This window comes from Acipenser ruthenus, chromosome 22, assembly GCF_902713425.1.
Source record: "Acipenser ruthenus chromosome 22, fAciRut3.2 maternal haplotype, whole genome shotgun sequence".
In the NCBI taxonomy this organism is placed as follows: Eukaryota; Metazoa; Chordata; class Actinopteri; order Acipenseriformes; family Acipenseridae; genus Acipenser; species Acipenser ruthenus.
The window spans coordinates 26,566,911-26,589,863 of record NC_081210.1 but is presented as its reverse complement, the minus strand read 5'-3'; the positions used below and the strand labels follow the sequence as shown (position 1 = coordinate 26,589,863).

General features: G+C 37.2%; 2 protein-coding genes across 3 annotated transcripts; one reads left to right on the top strand and one right to left on the bottom strand.

Annotated features, from left to right (window-relative positions):
* The first annotated feature begins 2,909 nt into the window (after positions 1-2,909).
* On the top strand, positions 2,910-8,947 carry LOC131699471 (cyclin-G1-like). 2 transcript variants are annotated; one of them, XM_058996284.1, is made up of 7 exons: positions 2,910-3,150; positions 3,803-4,069; positions 4,303-4,556; positions 4,741-4,819; positions 4,957-5,055; positions 5,483-5,686; positions 6,702-8,947. In XM_058996284.1, exons 2-6 carry the CDS (start codon positions 3,803-3,805, stop codon positions 5,669-5,671), a joined length of 888 nt encoding a protein of 295 aa, XP_058852267.1. In that variant the 5' UTR covers positions 2,910-3,150; the 3' UTR covers positions 5,672-5,686; positions 6,702-8,947. The 2 variants fall into 2 exon arrangements, with proteins under 2 accessions (XP_058852267.1, XP_058852268.1); XM_058996285.1 differs by having other exon boundaries at positions 2,911-3,066.
* Positions 8,948-10,515: 1,568 nt separating this feature from the next.
* Positions 10,516-12,463, bottom strand: LOC117431394 (nudC domain-containing protein 2-like). Its single transcript, XM_034927151.2, has 4 exons — positions 12,055-12,463; positions 11,327-11,375; positions 11,076-11,227; positions 10,516-10,844 (listed from the first exon to the last, which is right to left on the bottom strand). Exons 1-4 carry the CDS (start codon positions 12,241-12,243, stop codon positions 10,761-10,763), a joined length of 474 nt encoding a protein of 157 aa, XP_034783042.2. The 5' UTR covers positions 12,244-12,463; the 3' UTR covers positions 10,516-10,760.
* Between the last annotated feature and the right edge of the window lie 10,490 nt (positions 12,464-22,953).

The window sequence follows — 22,953 nt, the reverse complement described above, 5'->3', positions numbered from 1 at the left end:
CAAAGGTTTCTGGGTAGAAATGAAACCGGGAGCACAACTCCAAGAGCCACAAAACCACCTCATCATGCTGTGTGGGAGAGATATCTGTACCCTAATAAGGAAACACAAATAATCTCATTAATGACAATAAGAATAGACAGTATACATGTCAGAAGTCTAAAAAACAAAAATCTCATGACATTTGGTGCTTAAGATTGAGTCATACTTTCATTGAAAACATTCTGCATCACACAACCTGTTTTTGGCTGCTTCTACTGTCATGGTTTTACTGGGAAGCCGTGAGAAACAAAGCAATCTGGTTTTACCTGAATCTTGCCATTCTTGAAGACGACTGCCTTCCAGAGCCGTGTTTCCCTGGCCAGGGCCTCTCCCAGCTGGAAATCCAGCTTCTGACTTTCCACTAACCTGGGACACTTCATAGCACCTCCAAGACTGGCCAGTTTCCTTTGAGGGACCCGCTACCTGGAAAATAAATTATAGTACATATGTCAGCAAAAATAAAAAGTAAAAATGTGTGTATTTTTAGATACAATAAACTGCTAGTCAAGTTGAAAAACTGTTTTGGGGTAACAAATGACGTCAAGTTTGACCCATAACACTGATGAAGGCCTTAACCTAAACATGTGTACTTGACTTCTCTATTGTAGTATGTTCTATATTGCACAGGCTTTGTGTACAATATTTTTTATTTGAAAGTAAAAAATGTAAACAGTACAATGATTAAATGAGCTTTGCAACAAGTGGCTTTTCAGCGATAGATAAGAATAGAATAAAAGCATGAGTAAACCTTATCTCCAACCTCTCTCCCCCCCCCTCGTAACCCCTCCCGTAAATGAAAAACATCACGTCTTCAGCGTCCGCGTTGCACAAGTACTCACTCAAGCCAATTTACAGTTTTTTTTTTGTTAATTTCACAACCTGTAATGGATTGTTTGCTGCACTGTATGTAATCCTAAACCTTACTTGTCTTTATTGACAAACTGCACAACTAGCAGAACTTTAAAAGTGCACTTTATTTTATTTCCACCCCCCACATGACTGTAAAATGAATTACTACATTAACACACTCGGTTACACCATCGGAGCGCTACAATACTGATATTATTAAAATGTGTATATTGCGTCAGACGGAATTGGGCGATAAAACTTTTTAGCAACACCCATGTAGGAAAATAATTCATTACTCGGTAAAGATTTCACAATGCAAGGACATTTCAACACAAACAATAGTACATATAATGAATATGCTCTGTTAAACTGCTGGCATATCGAAACTGAGAATTTTGGAATTGTGTTTACTTTTTTTTTTTTTTACTTTCAATTTAGGAAAACAAACATTAAAGCGAAACAACGTAGCCAGGAAAACAAAATAATATGACGTTAGTAGTTTTTTTTTTTTTTTTTTACAAAACAAAACAAAAAAGTGCATCAAAATTCTACATTTAAAAGTTAAGTAAAAGATAAAATAAACAATTTGTAATTCGCAAAATGAGCTACATAAACCGTTGTAAATCTTTTAATGTAGTGCTAGTGGGCGGGACACCTCGCTCGGTGTACAGAGTAGTTTAGGAAATGAATGCAATATTTTGTTACTTTAATAAAGAAAACTTCTTACCTCCACGTACAAAAACACGAATAGTGTCTCTGACCTACGACACATTTAGTAAATCAGGTTGGACACCATTTTTTCTTCCATTTTTATGCTTTAAACAAAGGTAAAACTAACAAAAAAAAACACCTTTGTTGTATGAAAAAAAGGATATTCGATATTTCGTTGTATTCACTTCCAACCGAAAACAGTGGGGTCATCATAAAAAGCTGTCCAAACTATAGAAATACAAAAACAAATATAGCGCAAAACAAACTAGGATGTTGAACATATTTTTGGTGTTTCTCTTTCTTGGTATTACAGTATATATATATACAATTTCAAAGCCCACAGCTCCTCCTCCAATTCAACGTCACTTTGGCTACGTGAGTTGTTTCGGGAACACCAATCAAGCAGCTGCCATATATAAACACAGAATTGAAACTGTTTTAATGGGTCAGATAGGCCGTGTTAAAGGTGAGGGTTAAACATCTGTTGCTGCTTTTACAGACCACCAAATAGCACTAATCTTGACCATCCAATGTTACTTTTAGTAGTCCAAGCCAAGATTAGTTGCTAATCGGTGTCTGAAACCACTACCAGATATACGTCGGTAAACATGTCCAAAGATGTGTTTTCTTATACCCATCTGGTGTACAAACACACTACGACAGCAATTCGCTTTATGTGTGAACAACACTGACTTGAACTTTGAAATTTTACAGCGCCCCTGAAACAACACAATTCATTGGTGGTCATTTAATGACCTAGGGGTGCCAACAATGCGACATATTGGTCTCTATCTACGTTTTCTCTACTCCATAATAATAATAATAATAATAATAATAATAATAATAATAATAACAATGCACTATTGATTTAAATAAAGAATTATGCATGCTATTGTTTTAATAACAACACATATATATTATAACTTATGATACTGTCAATTGTGTGCATAATTTGTAGTATACCTTACTTGACTTTACAGAGTACAGGTTGTATAGTATAGAGTACAGCATGGTACAGTACAATCTAAATTAGTCCAGTACAACAAGACTGGCAGTGTCAGAGTCTGTTGAAAAGTGTCTGTACTGCTTTAAACCGGTGGTTGATCACGTGAGAATGTCGCTCGGTCAGGTCCGCCCCCTTCGAGCACAAGGCGTGGTCACTAACTTGAATGATAACTCCATTAACAAATAAGGTTTAAAACAAGCGCTGCAAAATTGTAGAGTTCACTTTATGTGACCAATCACAGGCCAGCAGAGGTTGGGCTTTGTTATAGCTGCATTTATATAGTTGTGCAAACACGACATTTTTTGCTTTTAGCCAAGGGTACGGGGTGGTGTGTTAGGGGGAAAAAAAAGGAACAAGTTTGCTTAACCTAGATGAATATACTTACACGTTTAAAACATTTATAGATTTAATACTAATCATAGTTTGCGATCGCTTCTTTAAGAAACCTTCTTGAAAAAAAAGTAAGATTAAACTTTTGTTTTATTTATAAAGAGTTTATATTTTGTTTTCATCTTTTAAAAACAATTTCACCAGTGGTCTTAAAGGTAAGTTCATTTCGCGATTTCTAGCTTTTTGTTAAGTACTTGCATCTTCTAACAATTTAGTTAAAATACCGGTGAATCGGCAAAGTTAACTTCATTAGTGTTCGAGCACACTGTGATTGATATCACTTATTTAAAAACCTGACAGTGTGCTATATCGTATAAATACATAAGCAGTTTAGATTGTGTCGTTTAGGTGTGTTGGTTGATTTCTTAAGAGTTGATTATACATATTAGTTGAAATACGCTTTCCCCATTCATTCCTATGGGCGAGGGCAAGTCTAGACATGTCTCGCATTCAGTTAACATGCAGTCGGATGCGTTGGGAAATTAAGTTCCCAGCCTCTAAGCCGTGAAGCGCATCCACTTCGTATTACATTGTCCAATGTATTAAAATGTTTATTGTATTCGAGTTAGTTTGTAACAAATAGTTAGTTGTCCGAGCAAGTATGGCAGGTCCATTGTATAATTCACATAACGCGTTGAACCGATTGAGTGTACGAAAATCCATCTCGTTAGAGAATCGGTTTACTCTAGTCTGTCTGCGAGGATACACAAACTCCAGATCATAACATGTTTTCAGAAACCTTCTGAACTGTGGTCCCAGAAATAATTCCAGGGCTATTCTCAATGTATCTTTTTCTGTTCCTTTTAGATGATTGATACAGTTGTACCAGGATCGGAAGCCTTGCCGTTCTCTATACAGCTGAAGGCCCTGTTGGATCAAGAGGCAAAATACCAGCCCAAACTGTGTGGCTTGAGGTTAATTGAATCGGCCAACGATAATGGCCTGAGAATGACGGCCAGGCTGAGAGATTTTGAAATCAGAGATCTGTTGTCTTTAACTCGGTTCTTCAGCTTTAGTGCAGAGACATTCTCGCTTGCTGTGAACCTGCTTGATCGGTTCTTGGCTCAAATGAAGGTAGGTAACCATACTGTGTTACAGTAAACCTAAAAATAGAATTAGTTGACTTTTGTATTGCACAAGGCACTATTGATGTACTGCTTTCTTACTTGGACGTAGAATACAAATTCAAAAGGCAATATTAAGTATTATCGTTATTAAGTCACAGTTGTAAATTGATTACCACAACTTGTAATTTTGCAGTACATTGGTTTAGTTTTAACGTATGGATCGATTTCTGTTTTTCACAGGTGCAACCAAAGCATTTATCCTGTGTTGGGCTATGCTGTTTTTACTTGGCTGTGAAATCTCTGGAGGAGGAGAGGAATGTCCCGCTTGCCAATGATTTAATCCGAATCAGCCAGCGCAGATTCACTGTTTCAGACATGATGAGAATGGAGAAGATCATAATAGAGAAACTCTACTGGAAAATAAAATCTACTACTGCCTTGCAATTGCTGAGGCTGTATCACTCGCACATCACTGAGCAATCTGTCTCTGAAAGGTAAGCCAAAATAACCTTGAGGTGTCCACTCTAATACTGTCAATTAAATGTGGAAATAAGTGGTATGTTGAATGGCATTTGAGGGTACAAATTGCTTCCAAAATATTTGCAGTAATCGAGGTGGGAATTCTAACTTCTCTGTTTTGAATATTAAAGCTTTGCTTTTCTCACCCTGTCTTAACAGCAAGACGCTGCTGAACATTGAACGACTTGAAGCTCAGCTAAAAGCATGCCACTGTCGCTTTGCTTTCTCAAAAGCAAAGGTAAGAAAGAACGAATTTCATTTCCATTACTGAAGTGTGAGTTAACATAGAATGTAATGCTTTTAGAATGCAACATGGAAGTAGCTAAATGGTCATTGTGCTTTATGCTTCTGTCTAACTGTGTGTGTGTTTTCCAGCCCTCTGTGCTAGCTCTGGCTATACTGGCTCTGGAGATCCAAGAGCAGAAGCTTCATGAATTGGCAGATTTGTTGCAGAGTCTCCAGCAGCAGTCCAATGTAAGTATTGTAGGGAACAGACATACCTGTCTGAAACTAGATACTGCAGAGACTAGTCTGATTTACACCCAGGCTTGCAAAGACTGGTAAAATATATACCATGCAACTATTTAAGACCTCCCCCAGAAGTTAAAGTGATGGAACTTTTAAATAGATTAGAATAATGTAGTTCTCTTTTGGTAGACACCTAAGCACTGGTCATCAATTCCTGATAGTCTACGATTTAAAGTCTTTATACACAAAAGGTATTGCTTCAGAACGGATTACCTTGGATGTTTCTTGCACTTACGGCACCTAACTCAACACTCTTGCAATATTACAATGTTCGTCTCTTACATTCCTGTTCGCCAGTCTTCAGTGCATTTTATAAAATCATGTAAATTGGGGATAGAGTGTTCAGCTGCTGTATATGTCTTTGCTCTTCAAGATTTCATGCCGAGAGCTGTTCTATTGGAGAGAGCTGGTTGCTAAATGCCTTGCTGAATACTCTTCACCCAAGTGTGCCAAGCCAAACAATCAGAAACTGAGGTGGATCGTATCGGGGAGGACTGCTCGGCAACTGAAGCACAGCTATTACAGGATAGCGCACCTTCCAACGATTCCAGAGGCTGCTTAATAAAGAGAAAAAAAGGTACCTTCTGACTCCATTACAATATTAGAGATGAACAAAATCAATTTGGACCAGCCTGAATACCTGGTAATCAAAAAGTGAATTCACGCTTGCAAGATTTCAAACTACCAACGTGTAGTTAAAAAAAACATGCCCGGAACGTATTGGGAATAATCAAGACACCAACACAATCGTAGTCAACAACAAATGTTGCATTACTTAACTTGAAATAGAGTAGCGACACTATTAAGCCAGAATCAAATAGAATAGATCTTACCCGTTCTCCTGGGAAGTCGGGCGGCTGTAGCCTCTCCTGATGTTTCCTGTGGGTACACGAGCTTCACTGTCCTGCTCGCCAATTGACCTTATTTTATTCCATTAACTCTTTTCCAAACTTGCTTCATCCTCAAGCACTATATTGTCTGGGAAGAAGCAGCAGGTGACAGCTGGTTGCTCTGACCTTTTGATTTATAACTCCTCATACCAGAACACAACCTTGAATAGCTGCCAACATCCAAGCACATTCAGCATTCTCCCCAGATCCCAACCTGTCTTGCACAAATCGGTACACTGCGTGCAAAAAGTTTATTAAAACAATACAATGATTTAAAAGTACTAGTTTTTGCATGGAAGAATTACCTAGCAGGTTCGACTGCAGGTTGAGAGAGAATCCCTGAGCTGTTCCTTAAGGCTGAACTGCTAATGATAGGTAGATCGAAAGGTTAGCTGCTGAACTATCTCATTTTTAGTGCTGTCATTTCACTGCATGCTAGATCTCTGTGGTTCTTATTAAAGAGCCCAGTCTGTCGCAATCAAGTATTCTGAATGTTGCACGCATATTATAACTAAATACATACATGGCTCCCTCGTTATTTTGCTGTCTGACTTGTACAAAACAAATGGCAAAATATTGAGAGCTCTGACACAAATGGTGCATGTACATTTTACTACCAATATGATTATTTAATTAATGAATGAGGGAGCACTATATTAAACATCTTGTGTATTGATAGGTACTGTACTTTTTATTTTGTAGGTGCTGATGTGGTGGTACTTGATGCCTGAAGGATTCATTTCTTAAAAGAAAAAAAAAAAAAAAACAGTAGTAAATGAAATTGTTAAAGAACAATTTATTAATACAGGCAGCTATTAGGAATTTGCATTTTTTTTTCTTTTGGATAACGCTGTGTATGGTGAAGTTGGTATTATGGCCATATTTGATGCAGCCAAGAAGTGCCAAAATATACATCCTATCAAATTTTTATTTTGAAGTAACACCCTATAAACCTACAGTATGTGAAACACTTCTTGGATAGTTACCTTTAAAAGCTGTGACATCCAATGGTCTCCATAACATGCAAATTTCATGTTCTTAATTTAAAGTCTTTAAAGTTACTTCCTAAAAAAAAAACTGTTTGACGACACAGAAGTTTAACTTAAGTGAATTGAAATTTAAACTGGTTTGTCCACATGCTTTTTGTTTTTTTGCAGTATTTGCACTTTGAGTACTATTGTATTATGCTACAGATTGGCTACTACCACTAAAGGGCTAAGCATTTTGAACAGCTGTGATGAAGAACCATTGTATAGATGATGGTTAGACTCTTTACTACAAAGAGTCTCAGTTCTGTTTGTATACTGCACCAGCACATGGGCCATTTTAGCCATGAGCTGTGGTATATATTCGGATGAATTTCATCAGCTTAAATGTGAAAAAATGAAGCCTGTTCTCTGGTAATAGCCTTTAAAATATAATTTTTGAAGAAGCTCGCTGTTTTAAATGTAAAGCCTTCATTAAGTGTAAATTGAAGAACAAGGTTGGTTTTAGTTTTAAAAAAATCAGAACATTAGCAGTAAATGGATGAAGTATTTCATAAAGTATTTTTTCCAGTATGATGTCATATTTAAGGTTTTGTTTTCTTTTAGTGTGTGCTGTACTGGGGTTTATTTCTTAATGATCTACACTGAAGCAGATCTAAATGCCACTGTCATTTTTATATTGTAAGGCAACAGGTGTGTTTTCCCCCCCAATGGCGATTTTATAATTGACCCCTTTTAATAACAGCATAAAGTACAGTAAAAAAAGGTCTGCCATAGAGCAGTTCTGGCAGTTTGAGCGACGGTGTTCGGATCTGCTGCAGTTTAGATCATTAAAATAGACTATTGGGCCAGAATTTTTTTTTTTGTGATGGGTATAGCTTATTTATTCAACCTTGTTTTTGGTTTCACTGATTTTTGAAGGCTTTTATTTTTGTGTATGTTTTCACTTTAATCCGTGCCATGGTTCTTGGTTACATCGCCTTTGGCACTGGTGAAGGTTTAAGAGCAGTAAAGTTATGAACCACCTAGGTCCTCAGTCCACTATGTGGAAGAGGAGGAAGAAGGGTTTTGTGAGCTAAATGATCAGAAAATCGGAAACCAAGAAAATTGAACCCAAAACCCTTAAACTTCCACCCTAGGTAGCTGAGCAATCCTAATACACACTCCTACCCAAGGTTATAGTTGTTCGAGTTATCTTTTAGGTAAGATAACAATGTAAGGTATTATTTAAATTGTGATCCTTACAGCAGATGAAATACTCCACTCAGAAGAGTGGTATAATGAGGGGCACAGAGCAGTGACATGGGCTCTAACGGTTTCTTCTTGGTGCCCCAAATGATTGACAACCTATTTTTTCTTATTTCCTACAACACTACATGTTTTCAAGTTGTAGGCATGGCTTAAACAATAGCACCTGCATTTGTTTAACATGAAAAACACAACTTTTAAATATCCTAAAATGTTAAGGGCCTCTTATGATTAGGTCTTGTTTCTGTACTATCAGACTCTCCTATTCATTTAACATTTTTTGTTTGTGTGTTTTTGTTTGTTTTCTTTTATTTTCCACGTTGCTAAGCATTGTCATCATACTGCTGATGTTGCGGTGATGCCTCTATAAAGCTCATATCTAAACACCTATCTAGATCACGCTAGTCACACCGGACTAGCTTAGAGTGTTTTTTATTAACTTTTTTTTTATCCCCTACATTACCACTATGAAATATAAAATTAGAGGCATCTATATTTAGATGATTATTGCAATTAATACTGTTAACATTTGAAAATTTAGGTACAGTATATCTCCAAAAAGTTTAGTCAGTATCTTGCTAAAAATCCCCTTTTTTGCATTTGTATAGGATAGAATGATGAATTGGAGAAAGATGAATAGTAAATTGGTTTACACAGAAACTGATCAACGCCATTAGAAGCAATTTTTTTTTTTTTTTTTTTTTTTTTGTGTAATCAGTCACTCAATAAAATACTTTACGTTAAACCTGGTTTTACAATCAAGTTAATGTTTGTTTCCCAAAACTAATTGAGCTATGCACATTTTCTTTTTAGTGTTTTTGTATTTTGAAGGATCTGGAATTGTTGGCACAATATTTTAAAATATCAAAGTATTCAAAGAGCATTTTAAAGTATGCTGTGGCCTTTAAACTTAATTTTTTGTGGCTCCTACTGAATGAAGAGCATTCGGAGAATAAAGATACACACCCACAAAGACATGAAACTGAAACGTTATGTATGCTTTTGTTGTGCCTTAATCTTGCTGAAATTCCAGAGTATTCCTTTTAAATACAATTTAAGAATACGAAAAATTTAAACAATAGAAAGCTGGTGTCTTGCTCATTTAGAAAGAGGTGCAATGTTGAATTCAAGTTTTACGATTTATGTTCAGTAAGCTGAGAAATGTGGCAGACTTGTGGAAGTTATTTTGTTTTCATGGTAAAGACTGCCATGAACTAATAAAGCTTTTTTTTTTTTTTGTGACCTTTCAATAAAAATATTGGAATGTGAGCCCTTGATTTTGTTTCTTTATTTGACTGATAAGAACATTGTGATGTCGAAATCGAATTTCATCATACAATTTCACCAGGAAGCTCATTGCAATACTTTTTGTATAGGTTTTTTTTTTCCCCTGGTAAAATGTTTAAAAAGCAAGACTTACTGTAGGCCTGTCTGGTCTAACTCTGAAAAGAGTCACTACAATAATGAACAGCTAGTGGAAGTGTTTAATGTTTAAAATCCTTGGTTCTCACCCGTTCTGTTCCACAGCTGTATCCTGAAAAGCCACCTGTGCAGGAAGTGGAATGATTCTCTGTGTTCAACCTCAAAGTATACCAGCACAAAATTACACATTTAAGACGCACTGATTGTAAAACAGCGTTCTTTATGAAGAAAACACATTGAATATAAAACAAACAATTCACTGGTACAATGAGAATTTATAAATACAAACCAGATCAAATCACACCCAATCTGTATATATGTTGTACTTACCTGCAACTCCCTGCTGTTCTTAAGGCTGACTGATTTCGGGGAAGTTAGCACTGGAAAGATTCAGTACTGCGCTGCAGGGATGTTAGATTGATCGACTCCCTGCTAACAGAACTGTTTGGTTCTGCTTTTCTAAACATATCTGCTTATTATTTTAGAGTAGACATAAATCTGACCACGCAAGAAACCAAATTGGTCTGTACCAATGAAAGCACAAGGCATCTTTGTAAGCTAAAAACAAATGCAAAAACCTGGTAAGTAAATTACTAGCCACACTTCATCTTTATTAACTTGCATACCTTTTTCTTTGCTCCACAATTGGACATCCCATTTATAATTAATTTTCCTCTCTGAAGGTAGTTTAGGTCAATTTCCAGTGCGAAACACATTTACCAAAACTCGGGTAAATCAGTAAATTAAAACAGTTTAAAAACCTGTGGGTCAGCATGAAGTGGGTTTATCTGTAGCGCTGTACTTGCAATGATATTCTTGCACCAACAGAAACACGAGACCCAGAAACCACAGAGGCAGGCTAGAGTTGCTAATAATTTTGCTTTAATGTCTTCTGAACCTGTCTGTTTCATGACACCTACACTCATTAAAGAGTTAAAAGAAAGCATCTACATTCTTCACCACTCCTCATTGTGCTGTAGATTAGTTTGTTTGTGAAACATGTTTTAAAGCTCCCAAGTTACCCGAGTCGCAGGTGGGGTTTGTTGTTAAAATAATGGAGAGGCAACAAGTATCAAAGTCTTGGTTATTACTCCATTAAAAACAACTATTTTCCTAAATTAGAAAAATCAGGTCCACCTCCAGCGTAGTTCCCAGAAATATCGGCACCGCTGAAGTCAAAACCAGGATTCTGTGTAGAAAAAAAAAAAGATTGCAATGACAAAAAAGGCATGTTCACAAAAAGAAACTGTCAAATGCCTTACATCTAGCATATATAGATTAGTATATCTTACATATGCATGTTATAATAATTCACCAGCAGAATCTCATTGAGATTAATAATCTTGTTTGCAAGAGTGTACCGAAAGACTATTACATGATGCTCAGTAAAACCTATATATAATATGTATCCAGCACTTACCTCCCTCTGGAATCTCTCCAGTGTGAGCTTCTTCTGCATCTGTTCCTGAACCAAGGGGTCTGCACAATACTCCCCTTCTAAAAGCGATGTCCAACAGTTACCTGCCTCTCGGCTGGTCTTCATTAAAGAAATGCGGATAAGCTTCTTATCCTCTGGTAGTAGGGAAATAATATGAACAAGACTGCAATGAACAACTGAAAACGACTACAAAATGAAAATAAACACCCCAGTAGTATTCATTTAGTTCTTACCTAACGTCCAGGTTGCTTCATCTTCGATAGTTGAACCGAATAGTTTCCCCTGGGAAATTAAGTACAATGTGAGTTTAGACATTTGTTTGGCAGCTAAAACGAGTTTTGAAATATCATATTGAAAGCTGTTTGTTATTGTGACACATTAGTATATAATGCTTGTAGGTTGCTTGTGCTGTTCCGATGACACTTTATCAATTAACTTATTTGTAAATTCCTATTTATTTAGCTTTTAGTATTTATTTAGAATTAATTTGTATATATTGTATATATGTGTTTGTTTATTTCCTGTAATTTATATACATTTATATCTTGTTTAATTTTCTGTAAGTCGCTTTGGATAGAAGCGTCTGCTAAATAAATAAATAAATAAATAAATAAATAAATAACAACAACAAGAGAAAATACACGTTGTGGCGTATGTGATACATGATGATCTATTCTAGTGTGCATTAGGTAATTGCATTTTGACCTGCTCTGACAGGCTGTCGATGTCCAGTGAAAAACGTTGTTAGGGTGGAGGCATTTTAAGCCAAACACACAAATGGTACCGATACTTTTTCGTTTTTGTTGAAGCGTAGTTATGGATGTTTTTAAAAAAAATAATAATAAAAATAAATAAAATACGAGAAGACGTCTTTATAGTTCTGAATATGAATGTGGTTTCAAAGAACTATTGGTATTTGGTGTGACAATTACTATGACGTATATGAGATTGAAAACCCTACCTTGAACATTTCTTGTCCTTTCACAGAAAGTGATATCTGTTTGCTGCCCAGATTGCATTTGATTTCTTTGGCAGAGGTTCCTGGAAGGACATTAACTTCAATATACACGTCCTCCATGGTTTGGTACCACAGACCCCATGGCGTTTTACAAGGAATCACACCGCTTCTTTCATCAAAATGAACAGACATACCGGTAGTTTCTTTTTTGTTTTGCCAATTATTTTTAACGGCTGGAACCCAAATATTCCGCTTCCTAAAAGGAAACGCTAACAAATACTAATCAGTGACTCCGTACAACCGCTTAATATGTTTCTACCAATTTGTTGAGTCGATTATGACTAAGAAAACTCACATTCCACTTTCTACTTTTTTCTACGTACTGTTGTTACAAACAGACGTTATAGCGTGCTGACGCAAATCACAGGCGTCTGACAGACGCAGGAATGAACTCGTTACGTGAAGCTCCATTTTGTGCAAATAATTTGATTTCTGCAACATTCATGGAGGGCAGACAGTAGCTTTGCAGAAGGTGTTGTTTAGTATTGTAAGGTCGATTATATTTCAGCTATGACAATACATTATGTCTTACATGTTTTCACTTTGTTTTGCATAACATTCCGAAAAAATTACATATATTATAAAATAAATATATGGTATAAATAAAACAACACGTTTACAGCTCGGTGTTTACTTTTCCCTTTACACAGTTGAAGAAGCGAATTTGTTCGAAAAGTCCTGAAATAAACGGAGAGAAAAAACTAAGTTAAAAAAAGGCCACGTTTATAAGATCTACTTGCACCACCCAGTGGTAAAGTAGAGGTACTACATTTCTATATTCCATGAAGAAAAAAGTGTCCCACTTAATCCAGCAGTTTTATGTCACCAGATATTTTGTTCCATGGGTTGATAATTGTAACTGTTTCTAACACAGTTCTTGATAGGTGAATAATTGGTGGAACAGCTTTAGTTACAACATGCCCTCCCTGAATGTTGCAGTAGGCCAGGGGATATTCTGGGATAACCTTGACTAATTAAAATCATTTCAATAGAAAAACTATCACAACTTCACCCTTAAACTTGCCTTTTCAGTAGTTTTTTTCCATTAGTTTAGTTACGTAGACAAAATGGTATAACAGCTATACACTGGAGTCAAAAATCGGGTCAACATCTTTGCTGCCAGTAGGGGTCATCATAAACTTAAGAATAGGCATTGGCAACTGCTCTGTGCTTAAAGGTACACACTAAGAACCTGCAAAGACATTGAAAGGCTGTTTGATTTCATCCCCACAAAGGCAGTACATATGAACATTTACGAATGAGAGGAGGCCATTCATCCCATCAATGTTCACCCAGTTCCTAGTAGCTGATTCAGCCAAAAAGTTTGTCAAGTCGGATCTTAAAGGATCCCAACGATTCAGCATCGACAAAGTGGCTTTGTAACCCATTGTGTACCCTCGCCACTCTGTGCTCTTTTAGACATCACATCTTTCCACGGCTGATCCCTTTATTCCAAATCGGCTGCATTTTGTACATGCAGGAATGGTTTTGGTCATATATGTTTCTGTTGAGGTGTTTTTTTAAGTGTCTGTGCAGGTCAAGGAATTTCCAAGGTTTTCATAAATAAATAATGATTCTATTTGTTCAAAATGAATTTCTCCAGCTGTCTGCTCACCTTTATATATTCATTTATTTTTCCACTTTTCCAGCAGTGTGTTTGAGGAAGAGTATTGGATGATTCTTCTTTTTATATGTGTGGCACCTATAAAGCAACCTCACCAATGCTATTGCTCTGAACAGTCAGGTCTCCCAAGACACTCTTGAAAACAAGATCCGTCTTAAATTGGAATTTCCAGGAAACATGATTTCGATATATAAAAAAAGAGATGAGGTCAGAGACTTGAATCCCTTAGAGATATACAGACGTGCTCAAATTTGTTGGTACCCTTACAGCTCATTGAAATAATGCTTCATTCCTCCTGAAAAGTGATGAAATTAAAAGCTATTTTATCATGTATAACTTGCATTAAGGCACATTTTGACAGGATGTAAGGTGGCTCTTAGCCAAGGACGGTTTACTTGGCGCCATGACCAGGTGCTGCGATGTTTGGCCTTAGCATTGGAAGACAAGCGTAACAAGACCAATAAGTTGCCACCTGTTCCATCAAAACATTACACACAAAAGACAACATTCCTCCGCCCAGGAGAGCAACCACCAAGAAAAGGTGTTAAAACCAATCCTCGCCCGGGACAACTGGAAGCTGCTAGAGACTGGAATATGCTGGCAGATGTTGGTCAACGGCTTATTTTTCCACCTGAGATTGCCACCACTAACCTTCGACCAGATATTGTCTTGTGGTCTGGATCAGCACGCCTTGTTCACCTGGTAGAGTTAACAGTGCCATGGGAGGATGCTGTAGATGAGGCGTATGAGAGGAAGAAACTGCGTTATGCTCAACTAGCCACTGAAGCGGAACAGCGAGGATGGAGAGTTCGGGTTTACCCAGTGGAAGTGGGTTGTCGAGGATTTGTGGCACACTCTACAACCCGGTTTCTCAGAGACGTCGGATTCAGTGGCCAAGAGTTGCGTCGCACAGTGAAGAACTTATCTGAAGCAGCAGAGAGGAGCAGCAACTGGCTGTGGTTGAGACAGAAAGATTCTGGCTGGGGACAGGTAAGTAAGCTGGGCTGAGTTGAGTGGGGGACGGAGGGGGGTGATGCTGGGACGCCAGAATCACCGTCGAGCCCTCTTGAGGTGTCGTGGGCTAGTCGACGAAACACTGAGGATGGAAGGTGCCCACTTGAAAACCCCAGAGATGTACCCTACTTAGCTCAATCCAGACGGTTGTCATGCTGATGCGCTGGGGAGGCCGCACTTTGGTTGATCCCCGGAGCCAGCATCGCAGCCGTTGTGTGTGCTGATGCGCCAGGGAGGCAAAATAAGCTGATCCCTGGAGCCAGCATTACACTTCAGCCATTAACACCAGACAGAAGGATATCTACATCATCATATGGAAGGAAACGTAAATGGATGGAGACACATATGGATCACATTAGTTTACTGTAAAGCTACGTCTTAGTTGGTGCTTATCTTGGCGAGAGCCGAGTTCAAATCAGCATGAAGTTTTAACATCTACTCTCGTGTAATGGAAATCATCAATCATGCCTTTGGTATGTCATAGAATAAAGCAAAGAAGCTGTGAAAAGAGATGAATTATTGCTTATTCTACAAAATTATTCTAAAATGGCCTGGACACATTTATTGGTACCCCTTAGAAAAAATTGGATTATAGTGATGTTTCAAACTAATTAGTTTCTTTAATTAGTATCACACATGTCTCCAATCTTGTAATCAGTCATTCAGCCTATTTAAATGGAGAAAAGTAGTCACTGTGCTGTTTGGTATCATTGTGTGCACCACACTGAACATGTGTCTGAGGAGATCAGAAAGAAAATAATAGACAAGCATGGTAAAGGTAAAGAAAAGAACGCCATACCTACAGTGAAACATGGAGGAGGCTCGGTTATGTTTTGGGGCTGCTTTGCTGCGCCTGGCACAGGGTGCCTTGAATCTGTGCAGGGCACAATGAAATCTCAAGACTATCAAGGCATTCTGGAGCGAAACGTACTGCCCAGTGTTAGAAAGCTCTGTTTCAGTCGCAGGTCATGGGTCCTCCAACAGGATAATGACCCAAAACACACAGCTAAAAGCACCCAAGAATGGATAAGAACAAAACATTGGACTATTCTGAAGTGGCCTTCTATGAGTCCTGATCTGAATCCTATCGAACATCTATGGAAAGAGCTGAAACTTGCAGTCTGGAGAAGGCACCCATCAAACCTGAGACAGCTGGAGCAGTTTGCTCAGGAAGAGTGGGCCAAACTACCTGTTACCAGGTGCAGAAGTCTCATTGAGAGCTACAGAAAACGTTTGATTGCAGTGATTGCCTCTAAAGGTTGTGCAACAAAATATTAGGTTAGCGGTCCCATCATTTTTGTCCATGCCATTTTAATTTGTTTTCTTATTTACAATATTATGTTGAATAAAAAATCAAAAGCAAAGTCTGATTTCTATTAAATATGGAATAAACAATGGTGGATGCCAATTACTTTTGTCAGTTTCAAGTTATTTCAGAGAAAATTGTGCATTCTTCGTTTTTTGTGGAGGGGTACCAACAAATTTGAGCACGTCTGTATGTGAAGCCTGTGCTGTTTGTACGCAAAGCCTTTGAGAAGTAAGTGTCTACTGTATATCACTGGAGCCAAAAAGGATAGCCATTACATCATTCTTGAATATCAAATGCTCCATTCAATGTATAACACAGTGGTATTTAGTACTGGAGTGGTATTCAATACTGGAGTTTGCTGTAGTACTGTAATTGAATCATATAGGGTTTAGTCTCCTATATTTGTTTTTACATGGTGAGTATTTATGCAAAAGCATAATTCTGTTTTATATTATTCACTCTTTAAATTTCAATCAACAGATCTTGCTTTTTTTTTACATGTCTACAGTATTATAGAAATTATATATAGATTCTACAAAGCAAGAAAAATAGATTAGTTAACTGTGATATTTTTGCTACTCATACTAAGTTGCTCTTAAACATACTGGAAAAAGACACTTTAAATGGACTATTTATTAATGTTTTCCACTGTCGTCAGCTCTTCTTCATGTTGTTTAGTACTTAGATGGCAGTGTTGCTCCAGGAATCTGCTCTTGCTAAACAAGTAGCTTGTTAGCCTGATAATGCCAAACTCACAGCGCACCACGCACCAATTAATATGACAGTTAGTGTTAAAGACTATTCATCTGGAACATGTAAAACATCAAATAATAGCTTTTAGAAGTTTACCATTTCTCATGACTGATGAGCCATGTTGGACGGTATTTAAAATGTTTCAATGTTTTAAAGCTTACTTTCAGATGCTGATCTCTGAAGGTTTGAAAATCATGTGGCTGAGCTCAGGGCAGAAATGATCTGGTCCTTCTAGGTACTGCAAATAGAAATAATTGCAATGCAGAAATTAGAAAATAAAAAGTCTTTCTTATCTTACATACGCTAACTGGATTCAACCATATTCTGGTCTCATAACCACCACACTATGCCCAGAAGTACATTTTTGTTATAATGGGAAGCTATTTATGTAGTATATATTGCTGTGATGTATTTGATTCTCTTGAGCAGGGGATACAGTAGTGTAAGCAGTTTCAGTGTGTGCTTCCCCTCATGCAGGCCTCAGGTCTGTCCTTCAGGGGACCAATGTCAGCTGTGGCAAATTGTGTGCCAGCTTTGTATTAAAGATTGAGGCTGCTATACTCGCTTCACTAAGTCAAGATTCAAACCCAGGTCTCTCCAGCCAAAAGTTTTCTGATTGTCCCACTGACACCCTGACTAGCTATTTCTAAATTAATGTAAACAAATCTACAGCTATTGCTTGTAGCCTGGAGGCTGTCATGCTGTAATAGCGATGCCCTAATGTAAAAGATGCCTGAAGAACAGGGTCTGTCCATTAGTGGACCCATACAGTTTTAATGAAGTGCAATGTGAACAAGAGAATGGTCAGGTCTAACACTGCTGTCCGCTTCAAAAGGCATGGTATTGCTCTTACAATTCATAGCGTTTGTAGGGTTTTGACAGTGTCTGACACAAATTAGGGGAGATGTGTAAGAAATTTCATGCAGAGAAACAGGGAAAATGAAACCCCATAGAAAAAAAAATGTTTTCTTTTTTTTTTTTGCCCCCATTACTCTCTAACATATTACACAACGATAAAATAATAATAATAAAAGGGGAGTTAAATATTGCCTATGCATAAGTAATATACAGCTTTGAATAATCTAAATCCTGTTCTGGGTACTAGCTATGAAATATGCAATACATCCATATTGATAATCTGATAAGCTGAATACATAAACATAATAATATGGTTGAGATGGATAGCACCCACACAATGGCATGTAAAAGGTATGTGTCACCCATATGATTTATTGTTTAATGTCATATAACCACATAAAAAAATATAGCAGCATAAAACTAAATACATATTTATAAATGGTCCAAAGAATCTAAAGGTTGAAAATGAAACTATTCCACATGGATGCAGAAGATGTGGAGGCATGCAGAGAAGAGACTAATTCATTTGGAAGCAAACTTTGGCGTTCTGTATTTTAGGCACCCAGGGTAAGCGTGCACTGCTTTTGATATTGCAGTGCCTTTTCTTTTCTCAGCAAATGCCTTAATACCTCAGGATGGCTCTCAACATGCACCTGATGCACCATGCTGCGGTGCTACTTTGGGCTATTTCTAAGAAAAAACAGCTTCAAAGGAATTCAGTGTTTCTCAGTATTACTTTGCATCACCCTATTATGCAAAACACGTACCCACTGTTTCCTTTAGATGTAGGCTTTCAATTTGAATTGAATATTGAGAAGGCTCATTCAGTGGTAGAAATGCAGGTTTAAACAGTAGCAGTTGCTGGGAGTCACAGCACAAAACATCCACAAAACATACGTGCTCCTGTGAATTCAGATGGCAGCTTTTATAAATACATACAGCAATAATAAGTAAACTCGAAACAAAAGTGAAATTAACACAGGACCTTTTTTGAAGCAAATGCGAAGTCATATTCTCTGAATGAAATAAAACCTCTGTAACGGTAGAAACGCCTTTCAGGAAGGAGGAATTAGTGAAGATTTATACTGTCGATATTATTTTCTACCTTACTGAAAACCTTTTCTTCCCACTTGCTTCCAAATAGACCCACTGGAGTTTCTTTTTTTATTTTGAAGTGTTGCTATAAAAATGTTAAGAAACATTTTTCTATTTCCATTTTGGAGGTCTTAGAAACTCATCAAGCCCAATCCTTTTGTTCTGCTGCAGAACATTTCAGCTGCAATCAGGAGACCTTCACAATAGGTGACACTGTATGGTTAATTTACCTTGCTTTCTTTAAAGGACAAGTTGTCCTCCCAGTTTTCTTTTTATGTGCATCTTAACCTACTTTCCTTCCCATTTGTCCACCGAGAGTTGTGTGTCTCTTTAAAACCACCAACCTGCCCTGCTTACCAGAAACCAGGCCAATCAATATTTGCCTTGCAAGTAAAGACTTGTTATTTCTTTAAAGTTGCAATGCTTCTGTCTGTTCCAGGACCTTTAGAAAGGGAAAGACTGTGTCTGGGAATAATGTAATATATTATTATATTAGGGTTAAACTTCATTAACTAGAATGAGCGAGTTTTAACATTACTTGTGTTACAAAGATTGCAGGTACACATCTAATTTAAAGCTTCTTTATGGAGTTTCCAAAAAAAAAAAAAACACTTTGTAGAGTATAGAGAAAAATAATAAAGTGCTGTTCAATCTGCCTCAAATTGAATCAACTTGTTCATTTATTAATTCCAGACACACAACAAGTATGTTTCTTGTAATTTATTCAATTAGTCAGTACCCAATAAGGCATAAAAGGTGAATGGCGTGGAGAAGCTACTAAAAAGTGATAAATCAATTACAAGGTGTTAATCAATAACATATAAAACATGCACTAATCAAATCAAAAAGTAAAATTATAAAAACAAAAGATACAACTGACAAATACAGTATATACATGAAAGATAGCAGGGGTAGTATTGACCCTGTTACATGTATAGCCTGCCTTTTCACATGCAAACATTAAACTAACTGCTAATTAAAGGAATACTTCACATTTTCTGTACACCTGCAATGACAATAACGGTGATTGTTGCATTATTGGATATTGATCCCAGTGTGTCAGAAGACCTATTCAGCAGCATAACATTTATTTATAAGAAACAACATTTCCATCTGCAGCTGCATTCAGGTGTTCATTCTCGTTTGTCCTGAGGTGATTTGCAAATTACTGCCAGATATCGATTTTTTATTACCAAGATTCTGACAGAATCTTTTGTTATTGTCATTTTGTTAAAAGGTTAAGTCATTTTAGCCTCTCGTTGTCACATAAGCCAGTTAGAAAGACGTCCAAACACTTCAGCTTTAAAAAAAGGGGCACTGTGACATCCAACTCCACACCATTTAAAATGTTTTTCAGGGTTTTGCATTTGCTTTCAACATCCCTAAGAATGTGGTACGACCCCAATATGCTAAATTTAAATTAGAGAAAGAAACTAAACAGCAGTAGCATTATAAATCGAATCTGGAAAGAAATTTTGCAGCTGATTTCCATTAGATATTAACAAAGAGCCCAGGGCTCAGAAGGGAAGAGGAATACGTCATTAGGATGTTTCCCTTTGAGCTGAAGATGAGTCTTTATAGCCTACCTTCTACCCAAAGAATCATGTCCGGTCAACAATGTTTAATGCAATGTGTCTGTGGGAATACACCTCATTGCTGCCTTGTGAAATGACAGGTCAGAAACACGCCAGAAGACTAAACTGTATTTCTATCAGTTTTCATTGAAACTGGGCTATGTCTGTTTTGCAGAGGGTGGACGTTTCTTTTAGACTTGTATAACTCTGTGTGTATCAGTTAGGCATGAAAATAAAATGAAAAAAAAGTCTTGCAAAACAACAGGCTTTCCAGTTAGGACATGCCAAAGTTACAGGTTACTGTAGCTTAACTGCAGTACAAGAACGACCTATTGTTGCAGAACAGCTACTGGCTGTTCTATAACCTTTGCTTGCCCACTTCTTTCAAATGTGCAGCTAGCTGCCTGATTGATGGGGAAGGATCTGTTATAATCCTCAATTGTGCCTCAAGAGAATTTTTAGCCCATCACATAGATCAAAACTTGGACACCTGACTGCATCTTTAAACAGCATTGAGATTGGAAGTCATTTCGACCTTCTGCTTTGCTGCAGTGAGCCACAGATGCAGTGCTTGTGAAGGAAGTAATCAACTTCCTTTTTTCGAGGAGCTTGTGTGATCCCCAGAATGACAGCTATCTTTTAACGCCTTTTAACACTGTAATTATATTCTAGAAATGTCTGAAACCTTATGTTGTGGGGTCTGCTATAAGATGACCTTTCCATAAATTATGAGCAGTTAGTGTCCTGCACATACAACCTTGTGACAGAGGCCCCGCACATTAAAATATATGTTTTTGTGGTTGGCAGCCATCTTGGCTCAGGAGTGGGAGGAACATCTTGGAGCTAAGATCCTCTGCACTGCCACATGGTAATTGAGTTAACTGGTTCGGTGTGGTGTCTTTCTGGGGAGGTTGATTGTCTGATTGATCAGCCCGAGAATGCTAGGCACGCAATTCCTGGTTGGCTGATCAATCAGTCAATTAGCCACCTGAGAAGACATGTCAGGATTTTTTGTTTGTTTGGGCAGAGAAGGATGAGCGCAGTGTAGAGAGAAGGCTGGGAGCAGCAGGTTGTGCTCCATGTGTGTGCACCTAGATATCCGCAGATTGGATGCTGCTTTTGTTTTGTTGGAGAGTTAAAGAATAAAAGTGCGTGAAAGAGCTGAATTGCAGTCTTCCATGTCTGGGTTTGCTGTTTCAGTCTTGACCGAGATGCTACTAAACCACAAACCTTATCTACTGAGAATAATACATTGAATCACTGCCAAAATTCTTGGGTCCCTATCACTTTCAGATATGATTTCTAACTTAATGAGCCATATAGAATATTACTTACCCTGGTTTCATGAACATAATTGTCTTCTAATGTATACCATCGAGCATTGTTTGGTGTCACAAACCACTCTGTGTGTGTGATCAGCCACCCATGGAATATTAAAAAAAAAAAAAAAAAGGTTACGTTAACCCCTGCAATAAAGTTGTATACATTTATCAACAGTTTTGAATTGGTGAAACAAGCATCTATTTGGCAGCACCCTGTTGACAGCAAGGTAATTAAACATTCACTCCCAAGAGCTCTGTCATCTAATTAAATTGAGGTGCTAATTAACTTGGGATCTAAAGTTTCTGACCGGTGGGTAATTGTAAACAAGGAATATTAAAGCGAATTGTTCTTGGAGATTTGAAATTTCCACAACTTCTGAAGCTCCTCTTCTATTCACATGATCCATTTGTTAACCTTTTGTGTTGACGATATTTATAAAAAAAAACAAAACCCAAAACCCCCCAAAAAATGATAATACAGGTATGACTGGGTCTGGTGTTACAGAAAAACTAGCAGACCAACAGATCTGGCAAGGTTTTTATTTATTTTTTACCTCTAGCTGTCTTTTTAATTGGATGTAACAGGTTTTTTTTCATTTTAGAACCCAGTTCAAAAGATCACTCTGTAAGTCAGTCTCTAAGAGTTATGTTATTCAGCATCCTCATGTTTTTATTATCTACAATCCGATGTGGAATATTTAATGGATCCAATTGTGAAGACAACATACAGTCAGTGCATACAATCAGTGAAAACGCTGACTGTATGTTGTCTTCACAATCGCTAAAGTTTCTTTAAGAGTTTCAGAGTACATGCTGTTAATAAATCATTGAAAACCATGACTACTTTAACTACTGTCATTTAAAACCTGAAACCATTAGCACAAAGCAATGAAACAGAAGGAATATGTAGGCGTTTTAAATGACTCTTATTAATTTATAAGCATCCCACATATGATCTAATGTTGCTTCACTGCAAAGGTAATATTAACTTGGTTAACTGTTTCTGTGCTGATGGTGGAATAACCTATCCATTTACTGAAGGAATGGGAAACACATTTGAAATGCCTGAATGCCCACAACTACAATATTATAGAGAACTGGACATGTTTAAAAAGTCATACAGCTAATAAAATGAAATGTATTAAATTCCATTTCAACTAAGTGGAAATGCTGTATATAGATCTACAGTATTTTAAACTCGGATCATTCTTTGAACACTTCACGGCCTTATGCAACACTATTCTTAAACCCTTATCCTTAAATCTATCTCTGCATGGGCATGCTATTATAATC